This window comes from Polyodon spathula, chromosome 4 (assembly GCF_017654505.1).
Source record: "Polyodon spathula isolate WHYD16114869_AA chromosome 4, ASM1765450v1, whole genome shotgun sequence".
NCBI classification, from domain to species: Eukaryota; Metazoa; Chordata; class Actinopteri; order Acipenseriformes; family Polyodontidae; genus Polyodon; species Polyodon spathula.
In genome coordinates, this window is record NC_054537.1 from 27,414,989 (window position 1) to 27,439,932 (window position 24,944).

Consider the following 24,944-nt stretch of genomic DNA (forward strand, 5'->3'; position numbering starts at 1 on the left):
TACAACCGTATCAGCGATATGCTTTAGTTCCAGGTTTGCACCCTCCCTCCACCTCTGTGTGGATTGCATTGCCCTGTGTGATGTGTCTACCACAATATATTATAATATAAAATAAGGATTTTGCAGATTTCAGTCAGAAGTGGCATTATCATCGGCAGGTCCAATATGAAAGATCTTAAATATACTGTGATTGAAATAAAAACATTGCAAAACTTGATTTAATATCATTAGTTGGTGCGGAACCATTATATCTCCTAGCCTGCGATTTGAAGGTAAGTATGTGGTTAATACAGCAGCATTCACACTTGGCATAACAGCTAGGCCTGGAGTAGAGGGAATGTCACAGAAGGTTATGTGACATGCTACAATTAACATGTACTGTCACACAATTGAACAATGCATAAGAAAGTTATACAAGACATTAAAGGAAATAAAATAAACTGCAACCACAATATTGACCATTCATTTTACATTTTACAGTAATTCTGAACATGATTCTTTTGTGATTTTTCAAAATCACAGATTTTATGTAAACAACTTTTGAACAAATATTCATAAGCGTGAGAGATTTGTGTATTGATTTAAAAACAAGTTATATAGAATATACCCAAGGCTTGATCTGTTTCATATAGTTCAGACTTTTAAACAGTTTATGAACCATTCAATAACAGACTTGTGTGTCTGGTTAAAATATCTCTTTGACAACTAGCCCTATATTTCTATGAAACTCTACAGGAAACGTGGTACAGCATTATTATTATTATTATTATTATTATTATTATTATTATTATGTACATAAGGCTATCACAATACATACATGATAAAGCCAATCTTTCACGTCTATTTTAAACTTTTTATTTATTTATTTATTTATTAGCTTTGATGATGGAGATACAGCCCCTTTATAACCAGCAAGTTAGGTTTTAAAAGTACCTCTGCCAGTTGCCTGCAACTGAAAAATCAGCTCCATAAGCACTATTAAATAGCTCTGAGTGGGGATCACTGCGCAGTTCACAGACAACGAATAGCAACTGCCGCAGTGGTTCCGAGCCCATTATTACAACATATAAACACTTGCATTAATGACACCACTGTACATTAAGTATCAGACAATGCAACAGTAATCGATTCGTATTTCTTTGTACACAGAAATGTCTGTAAATGAAAAAAGTAACGACAAACAAGTCAATTAAAAATAAATCGGCAAACAAGTTAATTAAAAAAACAATCGGCTACAGGCAGACCAACTTTACGTCTATGTTGATTTTTGCCATACTATGTTACAGCGTTACACCTTTTCATTTTCAAAAGTTTTCTTTTTTTTTACACAGCTCTTATCAAAAATGTGCTATTTGCTGTGTTATTTACCTTTCCCACACAACAGGACGCAACATTACAGAACAGCGTGCTGTCCAAGGACTGCAAGGTTTGATAAATGGGAGTGGTCTTTAGCTGTGTACGAAATTGAATAGTGTGTGGTTAAATAGCACCAGAGAAACTATCAACAGGAACGAGATCAGACAGGAACACATACCAGCCTGAGCTTTGCCATTGAGTAAAGATATCCATCGTTAATGATAACGTTGCATGACTAATTTAGATATTTCGATAACATTTTTTTTTTCGTAAATATAGACTATTGCAGATAAAAAAATAAAATAAAAAAATAAATAAAAAATGGAATCTAGACTATCGTAACAATACATTTACAGAATATGGCAAACTCAATTCCATCGCATCTATTTGAGTTAACAAAATATGTTTTTTTACATAACCAAAACTTTGGTCTTGTGATGCGATGTATGATAGATACCTATCATTGCTACTGATCGGGCGTCGGATCAACTCAATAGCAACTGTATGAACTAAAGAAAGCCATGGCTTGTCGTACCATATTTTGTGTTGTAAGAAACGCGTACTGTGAGATAATCTATGTGGTAAAACAAATGCACATGGCGAGATAAAATATAACATATTGTGGCTAGGCGACCATGTGTGAACTGATGAAATGTGGAATACCATTTGAAAGGTATATGACTTTAGACCAAACAGAAGAGGGCAAAACGCTTGTACGGCGCCGTGGCTTAGTTGGTTAAAGCGCCTGTCTAGTAAACAGGAGATCCTGGGTTCGAATCCCAGCGGTGCCTTTTAGTTATTAATCTAACATACATGTTGCAATTGAATAGTTATATTTAGGAATTAAAAATAGTGTTTTTAAATGTGTGTTTCGCAATAGACTGGTATACTGTTTTGCACACTTCTACTGTAAGAATAGATAGTAAATTGTTTACATTTTTATGGTACTTGATGATTTTGTAACTTGCTTATTCAAAACTATTAATCTGGATTTTAAACCATAATATATTTGATGTTAAAAATTTCACCATCCTACTGTGCAAAGCTATCCAGACCTATCCAAAAAGACTCATAGCAGTAATTGCTGCAAAAGGTGCTTCTACAAAGTACTGACTTAAGGGGCTGCATACATTATTTGTAATTCAACAAAACGTGACATTATTGGTAGGGGGTAAATACTTCTGCAAACCACTGTGTGTGTGTGTGTGTGTGTGTGTGTGTGTGTGTGTGTGTGTGTGTGTGTGTGTATATATATATATACACATTGCTCCAGTTCTGATAAATTTGTTGGGGATCGTCGAAGGACTGTAATCTTCTAGTCTCGCCATAAATTTTCAATTTGATTGGGCCACTCAAGGACACTAATTCTTGTTAAATCACTCCAGTGTGGCTTTGGCTTTGTGCTTCAGGTCATTATCCTACTGAAATGTGAATTTCCTCCCCATTCAGTCTTGGCTGACTGACTCAAACAGGTTCTCCTTAAAGATTCGTCTGTACTTTGCACCATCCATTCTCCCCTCTATCCTGACACGTGTTGCAGTCCCTGCTGAAGAGAAGCATCCCATAACATGATGCTGCCACCACCATGCTTGACAGTTGGGATGTTGTTGCCTGGGTGATGTGCAGTGTTGGGCTTGCACCAGACGTAACGCTTGGAATTTAGACCGAAAAGTTTCTTTCTTGCCACCCGACCATACAGGTCAGAATGACATCTCGAACCAGTTTATTGCTTGACCGGCTGTTTAGTTTGGGAGGGTGACCTGATCTGGGTAGTGTTGGGTGGTATGACGCATCCTCCACTTATTAATGATGTACTTTCTTTGTCACATCACTGTATTAACATTTCTATAATATATATATATATATATATATATATATATATATATATATATATATATATATATATATATATATATATATATATATATATATATATATATATATATATATATATATATAGATATATAGGACCCTGTCATTGTTGTTGTGGTGTTGCTAGAAGAAACTGAAGAACTTTTCTGTTTTCACTTCGTCATGGAAATATTTGGCTTACAAACTATAAAGAAAATATTTTATAAAGACTTTTCACAAGTCTTTTTTTTATAACTTGTATTGTATATGGAGTGGTTGAACAAGAAGAGCATTAATGTTCTTGAGTGGCTCAGTCAAAGTCCTGACTTGAATCCAATCGAAAATTTATGGCGAGTCCATTCATGATCCCCAACAAACTTATCGGAACTAGAGCAATTTTCCTGTGAAGAATGGTAAAAAATTTCTCCATCCTACTGTAAAGCTAGTAGACAATACCGACTGAATACTTATGTAACCAGTAAATTTCATTTTGTACATTTTCTTTGCAAGTTTTGTTGACATTTATCCTCCTCATATAACAGTGTTCAGTTTAACCACTACAGCTTTGAATAAAAAAAAGTATGTTTGAAGAACTGTGCATACATTATTTATAATTCAACAAAATGTGACATTACTAGTAGAGGGTGAACACTTCTGCAAACCACTGTATATTATTATTAATGTTATTAAATATACATCGACATAATAAATACATTTTGGGACACATAAATAAATATATAAACATGTATTTATTTCTGTATTTATTTATTCTCCATTATTTCATGCATGAGTTTAAAATAAGTGACTGGTTTCTGTTGTGCACCTGTGCTTGTCTAGCCCAAATACACCTTGTATTGTTGTTCACATTCCAACATGCACAAGTTTTTTTTTTTTAATTTATTTTTTATTAACATGTTATAACTAGATACATGTCCTAAATGTGTTGATGTTGATTATAAAAAAAAAAAAAGTTCTTCGAGCCAGATTTGAACCATCCACCTGAGGATGCCTATGGTTTTCCTCTACAGTCCTCCACTCTACCAACTGAGCTATCCAAGGCACATCTAGGAGAGTGACTCTAATTTATTACAGATTAAGCAACAGTGTATCTATTTCATATTCCAGAACCGGAATTACAAACACATACAATGAACACCGTGAGCATGCAGCCACATTGTTCCAAGAGTATATAACTACAGGCCGGAGGCGTGCTCTGTGGGAGGACCGTCTCTGTGGGAGGTCTTGCGCGTGCAGCTTTTAAAAAAACATCATCACTATAGGCGTTACACCCCCTACCTTGTGACAATTGACCCTGAAGGCATACACCCCTATCACGTGACAATTGAAAAATAAAGAAGTACCACCCTGTTGCAAATGATAATTCTTTTAACGACTGGCTCTGTGTAACGCTTATGATCACTTCAATTTTTAAATTGTGTTCTTAAATTAAAAAAAATATATATATATATATTTGTTTTTAAATGCTTGTCTTTGTTTGTTGTGCTTTTATTTATGTTTTTTATTCTGACCTAAAATTTATATTACTTATTTGTGAATGTACTTCATAGGGTTGTAAGTGCTTGATGTGCTTTTTAAAATTTATTTACCACGATCCCTGCAGTCAGACTATTGAATCCCAAATACGGTCAGTCACTTCAGCATTAAACAAAATATATTTTAAAGAACTGTAAGCAGCTGACTATATTCAGGATTCAACATTCTTGCCGCAGTGATTGTTGTAGGTCTACATTTAACTGATTATGAAGAATTAATCAGAACTATGATTGTAACCATTAATGTAATAATCTCCCAGTAATGTAATAGTCCTGCGTTGAAAACACAAAGCTTTTATGTTGTTAGATTAACAGTGACTTTTTGGGCATTTTGTATTTTTATATTATTTTTGATTCAGGTATTAAAATGTGACAAGTATGAACATCAAAATGTGCTATTTTGTCAAAACTTGTGACCTTTCTCTTGTTGTATGTATTATTTAACATGAACCAGCTTTCTATTGCTTGCATGGGGTTAGAGAATTCCGAAAGGTGCTACATAGTCAGATATTTCTACAAAGTAAAAATTAAAATTTTGAAAAGTAAATAAAAAACAAATATATTATAAAACGGGCACAATCTGTTTGTCTTATATTTTTGTTGTGTTTTACTTTTTGCAGACTGTCACCTGTACATGCCTTTTCCTGATCTCAACTCACATAATTAATGAACATTTCAAACTAGAGGAAACTTTTTACCCTTTGAAGGATCTTCTGTGGAATGTTGAGTATACATAAAAATAAAATAAAATGAAAAGTATTTCTGAACATGACTGTAGGCTACTGAAGCTTTTAAAGATCGTCATGGATTTGCAAACTGCATTTCTACTAATATGTTGTATGCAAAAAACTAAACAAATCAGAAGTGGTGTACTGTTTTATTTCACAAAAAGACCACAGAAAGTGAAGCTATTCATACCTTAAATTGTATCTTTTTTAGATAATACATGGACTCCGAAAAATAAAATATGAAAAGACAAGAGATTAAACATTACATTATCATGATAATGGATTTGACAATACTTGCAGTGAAAATTTGTTTTATAAAAAAATAAAATGGAATGATTAAGGAATCTTTCTAATTCACAGAAACAAATAAATCCTTTTTTTTTTTTTTGTCAGCGATATGTGGTCATTCAAATTAGGGTGATACTCTTCTACTGAACCGACATTGTTATTTCCGATTAATTCTCCAATTGCTTCTGAAAATCAACGTTAATTTATTATAGAAAAATTAAGATTTGACGCTGTTAATGCAAATACATGTCATTTGCCTAAAGACTAACTTCTCAGACCCAATTAGGACTACCTAATCTTACCTTAGGCAAGCAAGTCCTTACCTGTCTGGATCTGTGAAACCAGCCACAAGTGCTGCAAGGAAGTGTCTTCTAATAAATGTTGCTGCATGGTTTAATTCACAAGAGGAAAGAGGTTTCCAAGATCAAGACTTCAATAGATCTGCAAATCAAGTGTCTGAACAGAGAAAGGCAGGCCACTCTGCCCCTCAATCATAGCAGTTGGAAACATTTATTGTAACACTGTCCATGTTGTCACCTAAAACAGGCAAGCTAATTCTTTAGACAAATCAAAACCTTTGCTAGAAGTGAGCTATGTATGTAGACTCCTATGGGTATTTTTTTATTATCATCTATTTATTCTACGCTCTCCTACCACAACCCAGCATAGTACTTCACCACCTTGACTCCCCTCCGACTGCCCCTCTCACTTCCTTCTCTCCATTACTGATGTCTCCAACCTACTGTTGAAATCAACTACTGTCATGTGCCCCTTGGACTACTGGCCAACAAATCTCATCCATCTCTGTGCTTTTGATCCATTATGTACACTCTCAACCTGTCCCCGGATTCAGGCTTTGTTCCTGCTGCCCTCAAGACTGCCCGAGTAACACCAGAGCTCAAAAAACCCTCCCTTGACCCGACTGTCTTATCTAACTTCCGTCCCATATCCACTCTTCCTTTTCTCTCCAAAACTCTTTAAAGTTTTTGATGAAACATCTCACACATATCAATCTGCTTGAATCTCTGCAGTTTGGTTTCTGGCCGCATCACAGTGCTTAAACTGCTCTGCTCCGGATGGTAAATATGATGCTGCTGCTCCCTGTCTTTGTCCTCTTTGACCTAACTGCTGCGTATGATCATAGTATTTTTCTTGACCGCCTTCAAAAGGATGCTGGGATCTCTGGAACCTATCCTATTACTTATCTGGACAAATGCGGTCTGTCTTCTATGATAGAAGCAGTGGTGACGCAGACCCGGTCACCTGCGGTGTCTCTCAAGGGTCTGTTCTTGGGCCTCTTCTCTTCAACATCAACATGCTTCCCTTGGGTGATCTCATCTGCCAACATAGCCTCATGTTTCACACCTATGCAAATGACACCCATCTCTGCCTAACACTAGACCCTGCATGTCCCACTGCCATGGTCCGGCTCTTGGCTTGCATCCAAGACCGAGGCCTGGATGTCTGCCAATTTTCTTCAGTTCAACACCAAGAAATCTGAACTTCTAGAAGAATCCAAAACTCAACTCAAGAATCTCAATATTGCTGCCTTGAACCTTCAGAAACTGTCTGCTGCTGTCTTCCTCCACTGTACGAAGCCTTGGTGTACTTCTGTATAGTAAGCTCTCCTTTGTTGCCCAAATCTCCTGTAATGAAATCCTCCTTCTAACACCTCCGAAACATCTCAAAAGGTCCGTCCCGGATGCAGATACTCTTATCATGCATATATCTCCTCTTGACTCAACTACTGCAACCCTCTCTATGGTGGTCTTCTGTCACGTGCCATAACCCGACTGTAGCTGGTTCAAAATGCCACTGCTAGGATCCTTACCAGATGTAAAAAACATGACCATATTGCCTATCTTGCCCAGCTGCACTGGCTACCTGTAAAGTTCAGGATTACTTTCAAAATTCTCCTGCTTGCCTACAAGGCCCTTCGTATCTCTCCAACCTGCTGACCCACTACGTCCCTGCACACAAGACGAGGTACTCTGAACCTGGCTTGCTTGTTATACCAAAGAAAAGTGCACCACACTCTGAGAGCATGCTTTTAACTTCATGACCACGACTCTCTGGAACTCTCTCCCAGCTTTAGTTTGAGTAGCTTCCAGTCGCTTTCTTCAAATCAATACTCAAGATCCACTGGTTGTCTCTTGCTTTCAATGTTTTTTAAGCCCCCTATCTGTTACTAGCTGCTTAATTGCTATTTACTGTTTGTATTTAATGTACTATGCCCTGTATTTCACTGTATTTAATGTATTATGCATTGTTCCTCACTATCTTTTAAAGTGCTTTGCGATGGTGGTCGACTATGAAAGGCACTATATAAAATGAATTTAAATATTTATCTAAATTTACTAACAAATGTGCTGACTGAACACATTTTATGATTTGGAATACCAAAGGCAGCAGATGCTCAAGTTAACCAAAAATGCCAATGTTTACGTAAATATAGCTTGGAATTAAGATGCACAAAAACATTTAAAGGTTAAAACTAAATTCATGTGCTATTCAGTCCTAAATTTCAGCAAAACAATTTAGGAATTGTAGACCAGTGATACATTCCAGCAAACCCACACATTCTGTCTCTCAAACACATTTGTGTTGTACTAAAATATCTGAAAGTAAAATACCAGATCTAGCTGTATTCCACAAAATCAGGGCAATCATAACGGAGATAAGAAAAAAATAAATAAATAAAAGCTACCATAAATTCAACTACCATACAGACATTAATGTGGGTGACCCAACAGTAAAATACAAACAAACAAATGAATCCAGGCCCATTTTCACTTTACGTGATTAGAAACCTCAAATTGCACTTGTAATTGTATTTTACATTTCTTAACACATTTTCCACATGTCAGAATTTGCTTTATTTTTGTTACAATAGACAAGATTAAAAAACAAATAAATTGTGTTTGTGTGTGTGTGGTGGGGGGGGGGGGACACGACTAAAAACAAAAAACCTGAACGGCACATAATAAAATGTGTATCATTATTATCTTACATTTCATATCAGAGCCAGACTAATGCATTTACCGGTATATATTTTATTTATTATGTTTGATCTCTGGGAGTCAATATACTAGGGGAAATGTGTCAGTCTGGCAATTGTAGGTTCAACTTCCACATTTTCACTACATCTCCATGACAATACTGCATGCAGCTGAACTTGAAGCTGGATGCATTACAATTGCAACAAAAACATCTTCCTGGTCTACAAGTCTTTCAGAAATGTAGAAAAAGGAATTCTCAGAATCTGAACGAGGTGTCAAAAAGAACATCCATACTTGCATCTCAGAAAAATCACAGTTCCATACACCTATTGTCTTTATTACTTTTTTTCACAAAAAGTTAAATGCAAGTTTTAGTAGAACAAAGACTGTAAACAAATATTTGCAATGTCTATTACATGTCACACAAGAGTTGCTTTACAGAAATTAATTGTCATGAATAAAGGTATCAAAAACAACCCTTAAAACATTGTGACACTACTAGTAGTCTACACCCACACTTCTAATATTAATTAACAATATCAGCAACATATTTCAGTGTACCTGCTAGATTTCACCAACAATTTTTTTTTTTTTGCAGCTCTATTTTATTAAGATGTTTTTTTTAAGCATGCCATTATATATTACACATCCTATTTCTGTTTACCAGTATTTTTAACTTAATATATATATACAGCTCTGCAATGACCTTAAACTTTCAGATCACACTTTTTCTCCTAGTAAAAGCCTGACTTAAGTTTTCACATACAACATACTTCAAGCTTATGTTCCACAAACAGTGCCTTGATTAAAGAAAAATAATAAATTTGTGCCGTTCTAATTTTTTTACTTTAAACTATGCCTCACATAATGTCAAATACTTTCACTTTTTCAAATGTCCCACTCCTGCACCCCCTAATGAAATTGTGTGTGGGTGGTAAGCATTGTGAAAATGTACATGTCATTTTAGGAGAATAAGGTTTTAAGACAGAGGGTTATAACAATCTATTAGAATTAATTGCTGTACGTCTGTCCTTCAGGTGGCTGCGGAAGCTTCATATTCTCTTTGGACATCATTAGACGCCTTAGCTCTTGAAGTACAACTTTAATACTATAGGAGTTTTGCCATTTAGCTAGAACTGGTATGCTACGTGAATCCACCTGTAATGAAAAAAATACAATAAAAAAACAATTCAATGTGAAACAAACACTGCAGCAAAAAGTACTGTTTTCTTGGCTATTTTAAAAATTAGATTACTGATTTAATCTAACGTACCATCAACTAAATGAGATAATATAGTTGGTTGATTCGATTTACTTTGGTACTGTAACTGAAATGGTCTTAGCACTGGCATTGCAAACCTGGCTGTTCGCTTCAATGTCTCTAAAGGAATGTAACCGCATGCAGCCTGGCGGTATCTAAGGATTAATCCAACCCTGTAAAATTAACATTGGTAGCAGTAGACAAACCCAACAAAATCCTACGCTCCCTAAAGGTCAGATGGAGCTGGAAAATCACTCTTAAATGTTCACAATCTGTAATCATACTAAAAATTCCCTGCTTTTTATCAATTATATTTAGAATTTCTACTTTGATATTAAAATCAGTAAAGCTCGTTAAACGTTGAATTCCCCAAAAATATCAGTTCGACAAATAAATGTATATACTTGCTGAATGTCCCGACTCCGTTCCGCTCTGAATGCCTGGGGGTCGCTGTCAGTCATCTCAGCGGTCAGACCTCACTGACTGAAGCAGTACTAGAATACTCTCATTTGCCAGCTACAGCGCCTGTCATTCAAAACGCCTATTTTGACATTAGCGGGTTGTGGTGTATGTAAGCTTTTGCTTTATGTATACGGTGACAATTACTAGTTTGATTTGAAAACAGGGCACAAGAGAAAAACACTTAATGAATATTGTGCACAATACCCTGCCCGACTGCTGAAGTCTCTGCAGCAGGACGAAGCGGGCCCATCTGCCTTGCCTGTAACTGTCCGGCTGTGCTAAAGCAGGAGGTGGGGGAGGGGAGCTCAGACTCAGAATAATAAGTTAGTTCTGTTCAACTATCTCATGTTTTGTTCTGTGCATATTTTTACTTGTAAATGTATGCTATAAAAGTCTGGGTAATACACTTTCATATGCTGCATTTACTAGTTTATTTGAGACATTTTTTAAATGTATAGCTCAGCTGTGACCAAACGTTATTTCAATCAGAATGTTGGTAACCATGGTTTTGTTGCATGCTGAACAGATAAAGGTCGATTTCACCCATTCTCTGCTTGAATTGAAAAATAAAGATCGAAAAAAATGGTAAATTCTTTCTAAAATAAACAGCGATATTAATTGTCGGTTTAGCAAAACTTTTTTTTTTTTTTAAATCAAACAGCAGCAAGCCTAATTATATTCCATCAAAATATGGGACGATAAAATACAATTACAATAAATAAATAAATAAATAAATAAAATGCCAGAAAACAGCCATGGCATAAATAACGTCAAATTTCTACATGGGTGAAAGTGGCCAATGATCATTTTCACAAACTCCTGCAAAACAAATCTTTTGGCCCAAGATCTGGGGTTGTACATGATCTCATCCTAGTACAAATGAAAATGGTTGGAAGTTTAGACCCATAAAGATTTGAACAGTATTGGCAATAAATGTATTTAGTTCACTGGCCACATTACATTTAATCAACCATCATGCTTTGTAGTTTTCCAGTCAGATCATTGTGATTTGTAATCCATGGTAACACTGTCAATTTAACATTTATTTTTTCAAGGCTTTGCTTTGTGCAACAGTCTTATCACAAGTTCTTACCTTAGATAAGTTAACTGGAGTCTGAGACTTAAGTCAACACCTTTTTAGTGCAACCGGCCCCAGAATAAAACGTTTTGGTTACTTTAATTTTATTTTCAGCACTAACAAAATATTTTATATTCGTCACCACAATGTGCTTGTGTTTATCTTGCCTTGTCAAGCCATCAGTTTATTTTTTGTTGTAGCTCAGCTTTGTGGCTACCGAAAGTATTACTGCCTTGATTATTTGCCTGTTTATTTTTTTGTAACACAAAATGTTAATTGTTCTGACGCATGTCACTGTTCTTTCTTGAGATAGTGTCCTTATAAGACTGGTTAAAATTGTCGTAAAATGTCTTCCTGATATAAATGGAATTACTTGTGTACGGAAATTGTTAATTAACAAGCTATACAGTTACTAACATAGGTGAAAACACAGCTATAAAACATTTACAAAATTACAGCTAGGCTATCCAAATTTGTCGTTTTTTGTGCATACACATGCAGGCAAACTGGCCTTAACACGCTCCCAATACCTTCAAACATATTTTTGCAATTTGTGCACATTACTGCGGATGGATCTCTCAGGTGGAGTGCAGAGAGCGGATCAGATAAAGTTAGTCGCACGGATGCAGATAGTTTTTTGTACAGCATCTCCGCGACCCCTGCAAAGTGAAAGCACAGCCCAAGTGACTTACCTCACATACAATTATGCTTAATTCAATCAGATGTCGTAAATAACAGCACACCTGTGTTATAAACCGGCTGCATTTCGATAGACGGAGCTTGCTGAAAAATAGATCTAAACATTTAGATCGGTGACGGAGCTTCGAAAGTTGGAAAATTTGCTCCACGTTGGCACTTTGCACATTCTGCGATGCCTCTGCTGCAGAGCGCCACCCCCCTGGGGGGGCTTTTCTGTAAAAAAATCATAGGATGGACTTTAGAGAGGCCATTTTGACGGAAAACTGTCATCCATCTCCGGTAAATTAGTTGTAATTTTGCAAATTGTTTCAGGTACATGGGTTTGCATGACTGGTATTACATTTATAAAACATTAAGTTTTTAGCTGAAATTAAAATGTGGTCAACCAACTTACTGATGCAATTGAAAAATAAGTTAATGTAACCTGTCCTTTATCGACTTTGCCATACACTAGGAATACTGTAGAAAGACTACGTTACTTATAGATTCAAAATCAATTGGACAGGATTAATCGTAACGTTTAAAGGGAATTTTGCTTTGAAAACAAACCCTATTTTTAGTTTAGTAAACGTATAATAATTAGACAGTACAATACAGCAAAATTACGAAAGTTGTTAATACAGAAAATTGTTAATTGTAACCGCGAGTATTGTACGTTACAGATCGATAAACCACACTAAAGGCGCAAAATCAACAATTATGCAACTGAACAATTGCACATTTCAACAAACATGACAATGTCTATACTTGGTGTGATTTCCGGCGATTTTCATCTGTCACTAAGGGCGTCACTTTTACAGGCGTCGCTCGTTGTTTTAATTGTCTTCGATATGAAAACTCTTCGTAGAAAGTATGGTGTCCGACAGTGCTGTCCGCTGCCTGCCTGCCTGCCCGTTGCGTTTTATGTATCCTAACTTAGCATAAGACCATACTGTTGATTCTTAAGTTCGTTAATGCATTGTCGAAGTTACGTACCTTTTTATATAACTTTTTATGGGTCTCGAAATACTGTTCTAGTGGTGTTAATATTTTATCTCTACTTTCTGTTATATACCCTCAGGTAAAGTTTCCTTGACCTATTTGGACCATAGGGGTTAATTAAGTTGCAGTGAATTCAACGGGCATTTAAATTAAACAAAATGTGGGTTACGGAATAAAATTAGGATTTTGCGGACATTTCGCAGACATGTTTAAACATTAAATAAACCTAAGTAGACAGTATTTCAGAACACTATAAAGCCTAAAAATAGTGGTACTTGCTTCCTAACTAAAATAGAATGCTGCCATTTGTTAAAGGCACGCATGCAGCATTCCCCTGCAGTTGAGTTGCCCATACATTGAGACTGCACGTTCTGCATCCACTGAATTGGTTGGAAGTTAAGGCAAAGCTTTGCCAAGTTATACAGATGTGGAAATCGATTAGAAACAGCCCCAAACTCGGTTACCAAAGGGTATCTGGCATACTTTAATAAAAGGCAATATATGCAGCATGTTCGTTGTCATGTTATTTGTCCCATCCAATAATTTATTTTATTACATAGAGAAAGATAGAGAACGTGGCTATTCGGGCCTAAAATTTCAACTGCTAAAAAGTAAGCAGCAGGTTGAGGCGAGGTGGCTCTGCTAGATTGTTTTAGTACTGATTTAACTTGCAGACAGGAACTTTGCAGTTTGGTTTCTGAAAGCTGTTTAATTTTACGTTCTGTTCAGCAGCCTCTTTAGCAGCCTTTTGTTTAATGTGTGATTTTGAAGCTAAATAGCGATCTATCGTATTTTCTCCAAAGACACATTAAGATATGCAAAATAATTACCTCAATCTGCGTGTACAGTTTCTTTGGGAAATATCTTGAAATGATCATCAGCCGAAATATACTTTGTTTTTTTGACGTCCACTTCTACTATTTTACCTTCCAATGCTGAAAATAAGATTTTAGCAACCTACAGTAAATAAAAACAATGCAGCACCAACTTTGTCCCGCCCCCTACTGCACATTACAGGTCACAGAAAAGCAGTACAGACGCACCGATTAGCTGATTAAAACTTTGTTGTCATTTGAATAGTAAACAACAACGTTAACCACTTGGGAGAATTTTTTTTGTAAATGTTATTTGTGGGTGTTTTTTGTTGTTTGTTTTTTGCTTAAGTGCAATGCACACAGGACAGCAAAGGAATAAAAAAGGCCTATCAGAAGGAAGATACGTAGTTTGCGTCGCTTGCGTTGTGCAGTAGTTTTTTTTTCCTCTCCATACTTGTTTGTATGCATTGGCCCCTAAAAGAGGTGAATTTTGCGGTGACCCCTTAATTTCACGATTTCCGCAAAATCGCGATTTAAGTAGACCCCTATGTATGATTTACTGCCATATATGTTGAAACACCATCGGAGAAGACACCTAATTTCCACATCATGCTGTCAAACATGTATCAGTCTTGATCAGTAATTTAACAGATCTGCCAGTTTTCAAATGTGTCACATTGCAACTGTTGCTTCAGGTATGTAAGGTCATGTAGCTGCGAAAGTATCTTGTTGCACAATGAAAAATCGTATCTCATCTGCTGCGTAGTACTACAAATATTAAATAACTTTTTTTTATGGCTCTAAAATTACAAGCTCCTGACAGAAAAAAAAAACAATATACAAAAAAAAAGGGTTAAATAAAGTAGTTTTAACTCTACAGTTAATGACATTAAATTATGTAATGTCTACTCTGTACTACATTTTTTATAAGGCATACTGTAGCAGAATGTATACCAGGATGCATGTGCTGTATTTAACATGATGTTACAATGTAAACATTTAATTATATTTTACAGTTGTCCAATGAGGGCATGATTTATGTATTTATTGTAATCTATACGTTATCTTGCCTTTAACGGTTGTTTGAAAATTACGGGTTGGGAATTATGCATATAGGTACTACTAAAATAGCGTGAGAAAAAGGTGAGACTTTTTTCATGGAAACCATGCCATAGAGAACAATTGGTTGGGTTTTAAAACCGACGTTAATGCGATAAATATTTACGTTTCGCATAGCTGACCCGCATGATACAGGGTCCTGACGCGGGTAGGCTCCGATCCGGGAAGAGCATGCCAATGTGAAAGTGGCTTGAGAAATTTGTTGTGGTTACAGTCATGGTAATTTACCAATATAAAATATGCTTTACCAATATGCCTTGATGAGTTTGTGGAATTTTATTGCAAAGAGTGGAGAATGCTTTTGTATAAATGGCTCACGTACTTTACTGAGGTTGTATCTTTGTAAATACATCTTTATTTCACTTTTTTCCCCCCTCTTAAATTGAGATGGGCTTACCAATTTGTCAGAATGTAAAATATTTGTTTTATGTTTAAAGAAATCCTATTATCATCAACAGTATCTGCAGAATTTTTAGAACCAGTGTATCCCTATTAAACACATAGATCTGTGCCTCTTCTTAGTGGGCATCTCTTGTCAAGCTGCGAGTTGTAGTATGGGAGTTCCAGCTGAATAGATCATTGAAGATTAAAAAGATAAACAAATAATAAAATACACTTACCATTCCATTGGAATTGTTTATTCCATTCATACTAATTTTTGTTACAAATCTAAGAGTTGGTGGTACTTCTGGATATTTAGGTCCGCACTCTACTTTGAGACTGTATATTCTGTTTTCATAGTTAGTCTAGGGAAAAAAACAAAAAAGTATCAGTACCTACATTCTGTAAAATTTGGTATAAAAGAATAATGAATTATATATACATATATAATATATATATATATATATAATATATATATATATATATATATATATATATTATATCTATATATACATATATTATGTGTGTATGTATATATATATATACCATATATATATATATATATATATATATATTATATCTATTATATATATATATATTATATATAATATATATTATATAATATCATTTTCTGTAAGTATAATATATATAAATCTGAAAAGAAAAAAGATTAAACTAGAAACAGAAGTTTTGTGAACAATAACAAAGCATCCCTGTTTAGTGTAATAGATGAGAGATCAGATCAAATGGTTCTTAAACATGAAGTAAAATGTAGAGAGGTTCAGAGTTTAAACAATGTGGGTAGTGAAATGGTTAATGTTCACTGAACATCACCTAGAGTAGAACGTTATTGAGAGATTAGAACTGTGAACCAACAAAGCACATCGTCTGTATCACTGTTATGGTCAGAGGTTAAAGCAATGCAAAAGTGAAAGGGTTCATTTTAAAGGGGTTACACTGTTAATAGAACTCAAGTAATAAAATCAAATACAGCTGTTTCCATACAGCTGTAATTTCAGGTCACATGACATCAATGGCAGCCATATTTGGTCAGAGATCAATGACCTGGTTAACACAATATGCGTCCAACACCACTGATGCTCCAGCGGGTGCCAAATTGAATTGAAGTACGTGTCAGAGCTGCACTTCACTGTGTTCCATGAACCAAACGATTTCATACTGGCAAACTGAAGCGCGCCACTTATTCCAAAGCAATCTCCCACAATGCACTGTAGTAAGTAATGACAAAACCAGGAAGTGACTGAGGGTGAATGTACGTGTTTATTGATATTGTGCGATTGTACCAATTAAAGCATTTACCCAAACAAACAATGTACATATATATATATATATATATAATATATATATATATATATATATATATATATATATATATATATATATATATATATATATATATATATATATATATATATATATATATATATATATATATATATATATATATATATATATTTTTATTAAAATTTAATTTTAACTCAGATTTGTTGGTGGGCAACTTTGAGAAATTTAGAAACTCGTCACATATACGGTCTACTTTTTTTTCTTCTAAACTCAGTGACTTAGACTGGTAGTTGTCATGCTGCTCAAGTATAAATCTGATAAATTACAATAACTTTTTATGTTTTAGTTATTTGGCCAATAAATCACAAAAATGTACAGATAATCCAGTTTGGAACACCGCTATACCATCAGTGGAAACAGGGCTAAGATTTATATAACCCTGAAAATATGAAGTCATTAACTCAAATAGTTTCCGAGATATGAGACTTTGACACTGAGGTGGAGACAGCTTTGCAAAAAAACTGTCACAAAAGGGTTTTGTTTCTTCTGGCTTAAATAGGCCTATATGCAGCAGGAGATGCTGCAGTGGTTGGTTTGAAACTCATACAAGCTCCCCTTAGAAGAATGCCTAATTTATTAAAAAGAAAAAGAAAAAAAAATAGGCTGTCGAGTTACTTCATACAAAATCACTTCCACAAGGAAAATGTTTATTTTTATTTTTTTTAATTCTGTTAACTGTTGCTTGATTAAAATAAATACAAATAACAAATAATGCATTGGCATTTACTTGAACAATGTAGCTTGAAAGTAAAAGCTCAGTACATAAATATCAAGTTATAGGTATATGAAATTAAAAAACATGGAAACTACTTCAGATGGAAAAAAAGAGTAATGTTGAAACGGAAAATCACTTTGGTGTAAAATGACATATTTGTTATTAATTTTTATTAATACAGGATTAGTACAAACCAACATACCACTTCCTTAGGAGATTAGCATGAGCTACTATAGGAAATAGCAAGCGGCTTCCCTTTTTGGCTGGTGCTTGCAGTCTGCCACAAAACACTGCAGTACATGGCTTACTAGAAATCATATTAATGTTTATGTAGTACCCTGGACAAAGGTAAGTTATTAACGTAGATTGTATACACTATTTAAGACTTTCAACGTAATACTGTTGTAGCCCAATTTTGCCAGAACGTGTCACCACGAGAGCCTCTCAGATCGATGAGCCAACTATACAGCTGGTGAGTGTGTAGGAGTAAAAAGTTTAAAAGTGAAGCAAACGCAGAGTTCACCCATCCACTAATGCCTCATTTATACTGTGTATCTGTGTTTGCACCATGCCTTTTAGCACCCTAAAGGCATGGACACAACAGTACTTTGTGTTTTTTTGGGGGGTTTTTTTGACGGCCAGTAGAACAGTGCCACACCAGCGCGTCTATACCCAAGTGTCAATTCCCTTTTCTGGGTTAAAAAAAATAAAAATAAAAATACTTTTGCGCGAAAATATCTGCATTTTGTTTGTAAACTGTCAATAATATTACTTGATCACAGTTTTACAGCAACTGATTGCAGCAAAAGATCTGACTGGTACATCTTAAAGCTCATACAGTGATATTTGTTGTTTAATAATGACTGAATCAGCAAAACAAAGCACATAAAAATAAAATACTCAGTCATATTCATTAACTGTGCAATGTGAATATCATTTCCTGAATTAACTGTACATGCTAGGTTTCAGATCAATCTTCTAAGTCAATGCATAAGACATTTTACAATGCTATAACATATACTCACTGTATTTTGTTAGTAAAAAAAGATGACACTCAGAAAACATAGGTGGTTTGTTTTAAAAAAAGTTATACAATTTCATAACTGTGCTGTTCCGTATATGACTAACAGTCAGCCTTCATCACCAACATCGCTTGTAAGCTCACAACTGATTGGTCCATTGTGATTCATGGTGTGTATGGAAACATATGCCCGGAAATGAAAGGTCCTCATAGAAGAATGTTTTACTAGACTTATATAGGTAATGAATTGTGCAAATTACCGCTATTTTACTGGAACAAAATAAATATTTTTAATAGTATTCACAGGAATATACAAGCACTGTAAACTACTATTTTTTTTCTTTTTGAAATAACTGTTTTAGTCGGCTCATCTGACAAAGTAGACAGCAATTTAGGCGGCAGCCGGCTGGAATTGAGAAGGCTGATACCAACTGGAAAGGTTGTCAGCAACAGATCAGTTTCAATTCAAAATACTGCAATAGTTCATTCTCACGATGCTTTATAACGTTAAACACCACAGTAACCATGATCCTATCTACACACTAAGGAGTTATATGCTCATTTTACATTTAACCTTAGAGAGGTTACGATAAACGTAATTTTATAATAGAGCATATATGGGTTCCTAAATGTGCTGTATAGTAACCATAACCCTATGTCCACTGTAAGGAGTTGTAAGCTAGTTTTACATTTGACCTTAGAAAGGGGTTACAGAAAAGTTATTTTTTTTTAAATCCACAGTGATAACTATCATATTCTGTTTTTTTTTCCTGGGTTGGGAAATAACACTAACGATTTAAAAAAGGTAACAAGATAAAATGTGAACCTTGGTGAGCAGAGTATAGCAGCCTGTACTTCCATTTTGTATCTTTGTTTAACCCTTTGCGGTCCTATATTACAATTTTCTCTTTCCAGTCCGATGTCGAACCCTGTCCGACATTAAAAAGACGTCAAGCACTGGTCTCTAGTCGTTTCTTCTCCAGAAAAAGCAGAGAAAACCTTTCAATGGTCGAGTGAGACAGACAGGAGCCGAAAAAAAGAAAAGGAGCATATCTGAGCAATACACATAGCCCCTGCACCACAGAGATAACGCGGACACAAAGAAGATAGCTGCTTCCGCATCCAGCGCTCAAAGAATATCACAGACATTTGCAGAGTTTGAGATGTTATAGTAATAAAATAAATTACTTGGATCACATTATTGAGGAGTTTGGTGATAAAACAAGTGATTAGAAGAGGATTTATCAGTATACACGACCATGAAGAGGTATGTGAAAAATACAGCGAACAAGGGGTGGGGCTTGGCTGGAGACACAGTACTGAGTGTCCTTTTGATATGCAGTGCCTTTTAAACCTGTTTTACTGTGAATTTTTAACGAATAAACAACGTGTGTAAAAATAAATTGGACCGCTAAGGGTTAAACCACGGTCAGCTTTTTTTAAAAAGACACTCTGAGTTTTGACTGGCACTACAGTATCTAAGATACCAGTCAAGGTGGTGCTGTAGGTATTAACCAGCTCATCTAATGATGAGTACTCAGAGAGCTGTAATGAGCTCAATACACCAGAAAGCTTAACAGCATTTGAATTAATTACCTGGGATTTAAAGGTACGGTCCAGTCTTTGTAGACTGGCAGATTAAACTAAAAAAGAATGGCAAGATGATCAGAAATAGTAAGATCTAGGGTTAAGACTTTCTTAACAGCTAAACCGTGAGAAATTACCCGATCAAAAGTACGGCCACGATTATGCGTAGGACCTTTGACATGCAGGATATAATCTAAGGAATCCAGTAGCCTCAAGAATTCCAAGGACTTCGAATCAGAATCAATGTCAGCATGAAGGTTAAAATCACACAATAAAAGAATCCTGTCACATTTGACTGTCAACACAGCAGATCCCCAAATTCTGTCAGAAAGTGGGTTTGACTTAGGTGATCGATAAATAATTACAATATGAACAGGTAATGCACTGTTTAAGTCAAGGTTAAAACTTCAAAAGATGAATAACCTGCAACAATATCCTGTTTGATTCTAAGTTCACTATGGAGCAAGTAGCAAGCAGCAGTAGAGCGAGCTTTCCGGAAAAAAAAAAATAGTTAGATGGAGAAGCCTCAAGGAAACATTGACTTTCTGTCCAAGCCAACTTTCAGTTAGAGTGAATATAAATCAGTGTGTTTACATGAGCATAAGAATTCCGATATTTTTCAGAAAAGTAATTCCGATATCAAAAGTCATGTAAACACAATTTTCGGAAAATGTATCGGAATATTCTGAGAGTCAGTTTTTGGAAAATAGCACCTATAAATTTCCAGATTAAATTCCGAAAGTTAATAAAATGTATCATGTAAACACGTTTTTCCGAAAACTTATTCTAATAGTGTACTGCACATGTGCAAACTTTAACCTTCATTCCTGCACGTGGTTTAGACAAGAGAACATAATAATCTGTAGTTAGTCAGCAGGCATCCATTTGTCTAGTTAGGGATGAAGTAATACATTTGTTAAAGTCTGTATGTATTTGTTAATAGCCCATACTGAAGCAGCAAATGTTTTCCAGCTTTAAAATGACAGGATCATTTAAAATAATGTCTGCAAAAGAAACAGTAATATAGAACAAGATTAGCTGTTGGAAAGGCTGATTACACATAGTGGGGAATCTGAACAGAGGTATACGATACTAATCTTTGAATTTAAGACCTGACTCTTCGATAAAGCACTATAATGGATAAATGTCCAGTCTTCAAATCGTACTTAGGCTACTACTGTACTTTGCATGTGAAAATATCCTGTATTTTCTGAAAACTTCAATCCATGTATACAGCTGAATTCTAATTAGATTTTCTATCGTTAACCATGTAAACACAGAAGTGACATTTTAAGAATCAGTTTTCTGATTCAGTTTTTCAAAAACATTAGTTTTCGGAAAACACTTTGTCATGCAACCGTACTGAATGTTGTAATCTTGAATAAAATCACTAATTAACAGAGCCTTTAGACAGAGAACTGACATTAAAGAAACCTACGTGTAAATTGGTCCCATCCGAGAGCAGGTTATTTAGCAGGGGTAAGAGGAATTTGACAAAGGTTACTGTAGAATACACCTCTGCGTTTACTCAGCGGGTAGCAGGAATGGCATGATACTTCAAATTGAATTTTACATGCCTCTCATATATATATATATATATATATATATATATATATATATATATATATATATATATATATATATATTTTTTAGGAGTGCACCGATAAACAGTAGCTTATTGGCATGGCACCGGTAGAAAGATAAAAACACAATCGGCTATCGGCAGTTTGTGTTATTTCAGCCGATAACATACACCGATATTCATGCTTGAATTTCTTCCAGCACAGAATTTAATATTTGGTCAGGCACGCTTATTAACGACGCATGATCACTGACACAGTAATGTTCCCAGTGCTGTGTAACCTGCGATCATCGTAAATATGTTTCAAAAGAGTGATGTTTAGATTTTTTTTTTTTTTTTTTATATCCGAAGACAATATGATAGCGAGTTGTGTGTAGCAGAACAGACTTGATCCTACATTAAATCCAACAATGAACTGTGAGTAAAATATTATTCTAATGCGTAAATGTGGCAGGACAGGGCCCTGTCTGTAAATATTGTGCTGTGGTGATTTGGTGGTGGTTGGCAGGGATGGGGTTAATTTCCTATCCCTGCCAAAATACATGTGAAAATGTGGCTGGAGCTAATTGAATAATTAATAATTAGGCTCCAGCCACATGCTATATAAAAGGGGGAAATTACTTTGTTTGGTGGTGGTGCTTTGGGGTGAATGTTTCTGTGTTGTGTGGTACGAAGTTCAGTAAAGGCTCTGCCCAGCCTGAACAGTTTTTTTTGTTTAATCCTATTATTTTGGCTCTGTGAGCAGTGTTTGTTTTGATTTTTTAAATTTGTATTTACTTTTTGTTGATTAAAACAGTGCAGTAGCGCTTTTCTATGTTATTGGACTATGTTTTGTTTAGTTCAATAAAAAGGCACCACATCTCATTCTTTGTCTATCAGCTCCAGACTAATATGGTTACCATTTCATCTATCAACAAATATTTAAACAGAAAGCCAAAGCAAAAATCATGAACAGTAAAATATTTTACAAAATTTAACGAAAAACATTGATACCACTGAAATTAAACACTGCATTTAAAAATGAATGTAAAATATAATAATGCATACAGGACTAGAAATAGGAGTTTCTGAAAACAATGCACTGTTTTTAATCTTGGGAATGTGGCAATGAAAAGGTTATAAAGACCATCTACACACGAGTGGGTCGAGGGATTTTATTGCATTGTGTGGATTGTGGTATGGCATTACCTGTTCAATAATTCTGCCTTTTTGACACACCCAGAAGCAATCCTTTATAAGTCTTACAGGGCAGGTTGAGAGTGCGTGCGTGTGTGTGTGCTTACCCTTGGTGGTCCAATGATCATTCCTGTCCATCTGGTAAGTGTCATATCTTCATCATCTTCAAGGCCCCAACTGACAGTACCATCACCTACTCCTTTCTGTCCATCTTCAAGCTCTTCCAACAAGCAGAAATTACGAGGAACTTTAATTCCTGCAGAAAGAAAAATGTAACAGAAGCCTAGTTTATTATAGTACAGTATTACTACAACATTACGATTGTTGAACTCATGGTTAAAAAATCAAAGTGCTAACTAGATAACGTAACGGGAAACGTTATTACGATTTGGAAGCATTACTGTTGTTAAAGAACTTTTAGTGTTGAGTTTAAAAAACCATTAAAATATTTTTATTCAGTGTTATTACAAACTCAACAACCACATTCACCAACAATACAAATTATTTTAATTCGATTTTGAGGGATGTGATTCGAATTTTAAATACTGTCGCAGACAAATGGCAAGACTATTTCACAAATGACATTTTTTTGTAAATAAAAACTATTTTTTTTTAGCAATGCTTATTTTTGCATATTAACAGATACTACATTTGTAAATGCCACTGCATAATACACACATATTTTATTTATATATATATATATATATATATATATATATATATATATATATATATATATATATATATATAGCTAATCACTAATCATTCATTACCACGTATAATATGGTAATAAAAAAAAGAACACTACCATGTTTACAAAAGATTTTGAACAGCGCTATGAAACCGAGTGAATTAAAAGATGTTTTAATATTAAAAATAAATTAAATGCTGACAAAATGAAGACTGCCTTGCAATTTTATAATTTAATAAACATGCAGACAAGAGCCGTCACACCCACACAAGTCCCCCGATACTTCCTGTGTAACGAGTTCAATTACATAAAAAAAAAGAAAGAAAGCATGTACTCTGTTTTTAAACACTGTTTTTCACATTAAGTTAATATATAAATATTAGACCTCTAATTCACATTGTTTTGCCGATATGTATTTTGTTCCCCCTTGTCTGACTGAATTTGCCAGGCCCGAGGAAAAACTACTTCCTGAACAACAAAACGGGTACTGCACACGCAAACGCGCCTAAATATTAAGCAAAAATAAAACAACCACAACCAAAAAATAACAATTAGATGTCGACTTGTACTTCTAGCGTCTCTAATCGTTTTAGATAATTTAGGCAGCACCCTTTCACGATTTTGTCACCGTTTCATTCACAGCGTGATGAGTGACTGTGCATTGAAAGACTCTTATCTTTTCTTGTTTGATATAGCAGAAACACGCCATAAAACCCCGTTTGTATAAGGAATTCCCAATTTTCTGGAAATTAAAAATAAAATGACAGAGAAAATGCTGTTAAAGCTAGGCTTTCTTTTTTCTTTAAATAATTCAGAAACAACTCAGACCTGTGGAGGCCGCCATCTTGTCCAGCCGAATCCAGAACCACAGAAGCCCCTGACATCACGGTCACCTGGGCAGTACGTCAACACTGCACCGAACCCACGCTGCTTTCTTTATCTTGGATTATTCTCACAGAAAATGCAGGATTCGTGCCAACACTGTTGCCGCATTTCGTTTTTTTTTTTTTAAATTAACCTTTTACACACGACCATATTGCCAGTTCAGTGCCGGCAATTTGGCGGCTTACCACATTTACACAGACTCGCATTAACATAATTTGCTAGTGTTCAGTACCATGATCAAAGCAATGATGCCTTTGGTAACTGTAGTGGTATGCGTGACATTTTTTTTTACTGTACTTTCTGAATATCACAGTAGACTAATGAAAAGACTGGAAGACATACAGATAGAAT

General features: G+C 35.1%; 1 protein-coding gene and 1 non-coding gene across 2 annotated transcripts; one reads left to right on the forward strand and one right to left on the reverse strand.

Moving 5' to 3' along the window:
- The first annotated feature begins 2,073 nt into the window (after nucleotides 1–2,073).
- Nucleotides 2,074–2,147, forward strand: trnat-agu. The gene has a single exon. It is a non-coding gene; the product is annotated as a tRNA-Thr (tRNA).
- A 6,570-nt stretch (nucleotides 2,148–8,717) lies between these two features.
- LOC121314369 (ubiquitin-conjugating enzyme E2 variant 2) lies at nucleotides 8,718–24,641 on the reverse strand. The gene is made up of 4 exons (XM_041247550.1): nucleotides 24,537–24,641; nucleotides 23,125–23,273; nucleotides 15,811–15,936; nucleotides 8,718–9,933 (listed from the first exon to the last, which is right to left on the reverse strand). Exons 1-4 carry the CDS (start codon nucleotides 24,550–24,552, stop codon nucleotides 9,787–9,789), a joined length of 438 nt encoding a protein of 145 aa, XP_041103484.1. The 5' UTR covers nucleotides 24,553–24,641; the 3' UTR covers nucleotides 8,718–9,786.
- Nucleotides 24,642–24,944: the final 303 nt, after the last annotated feature.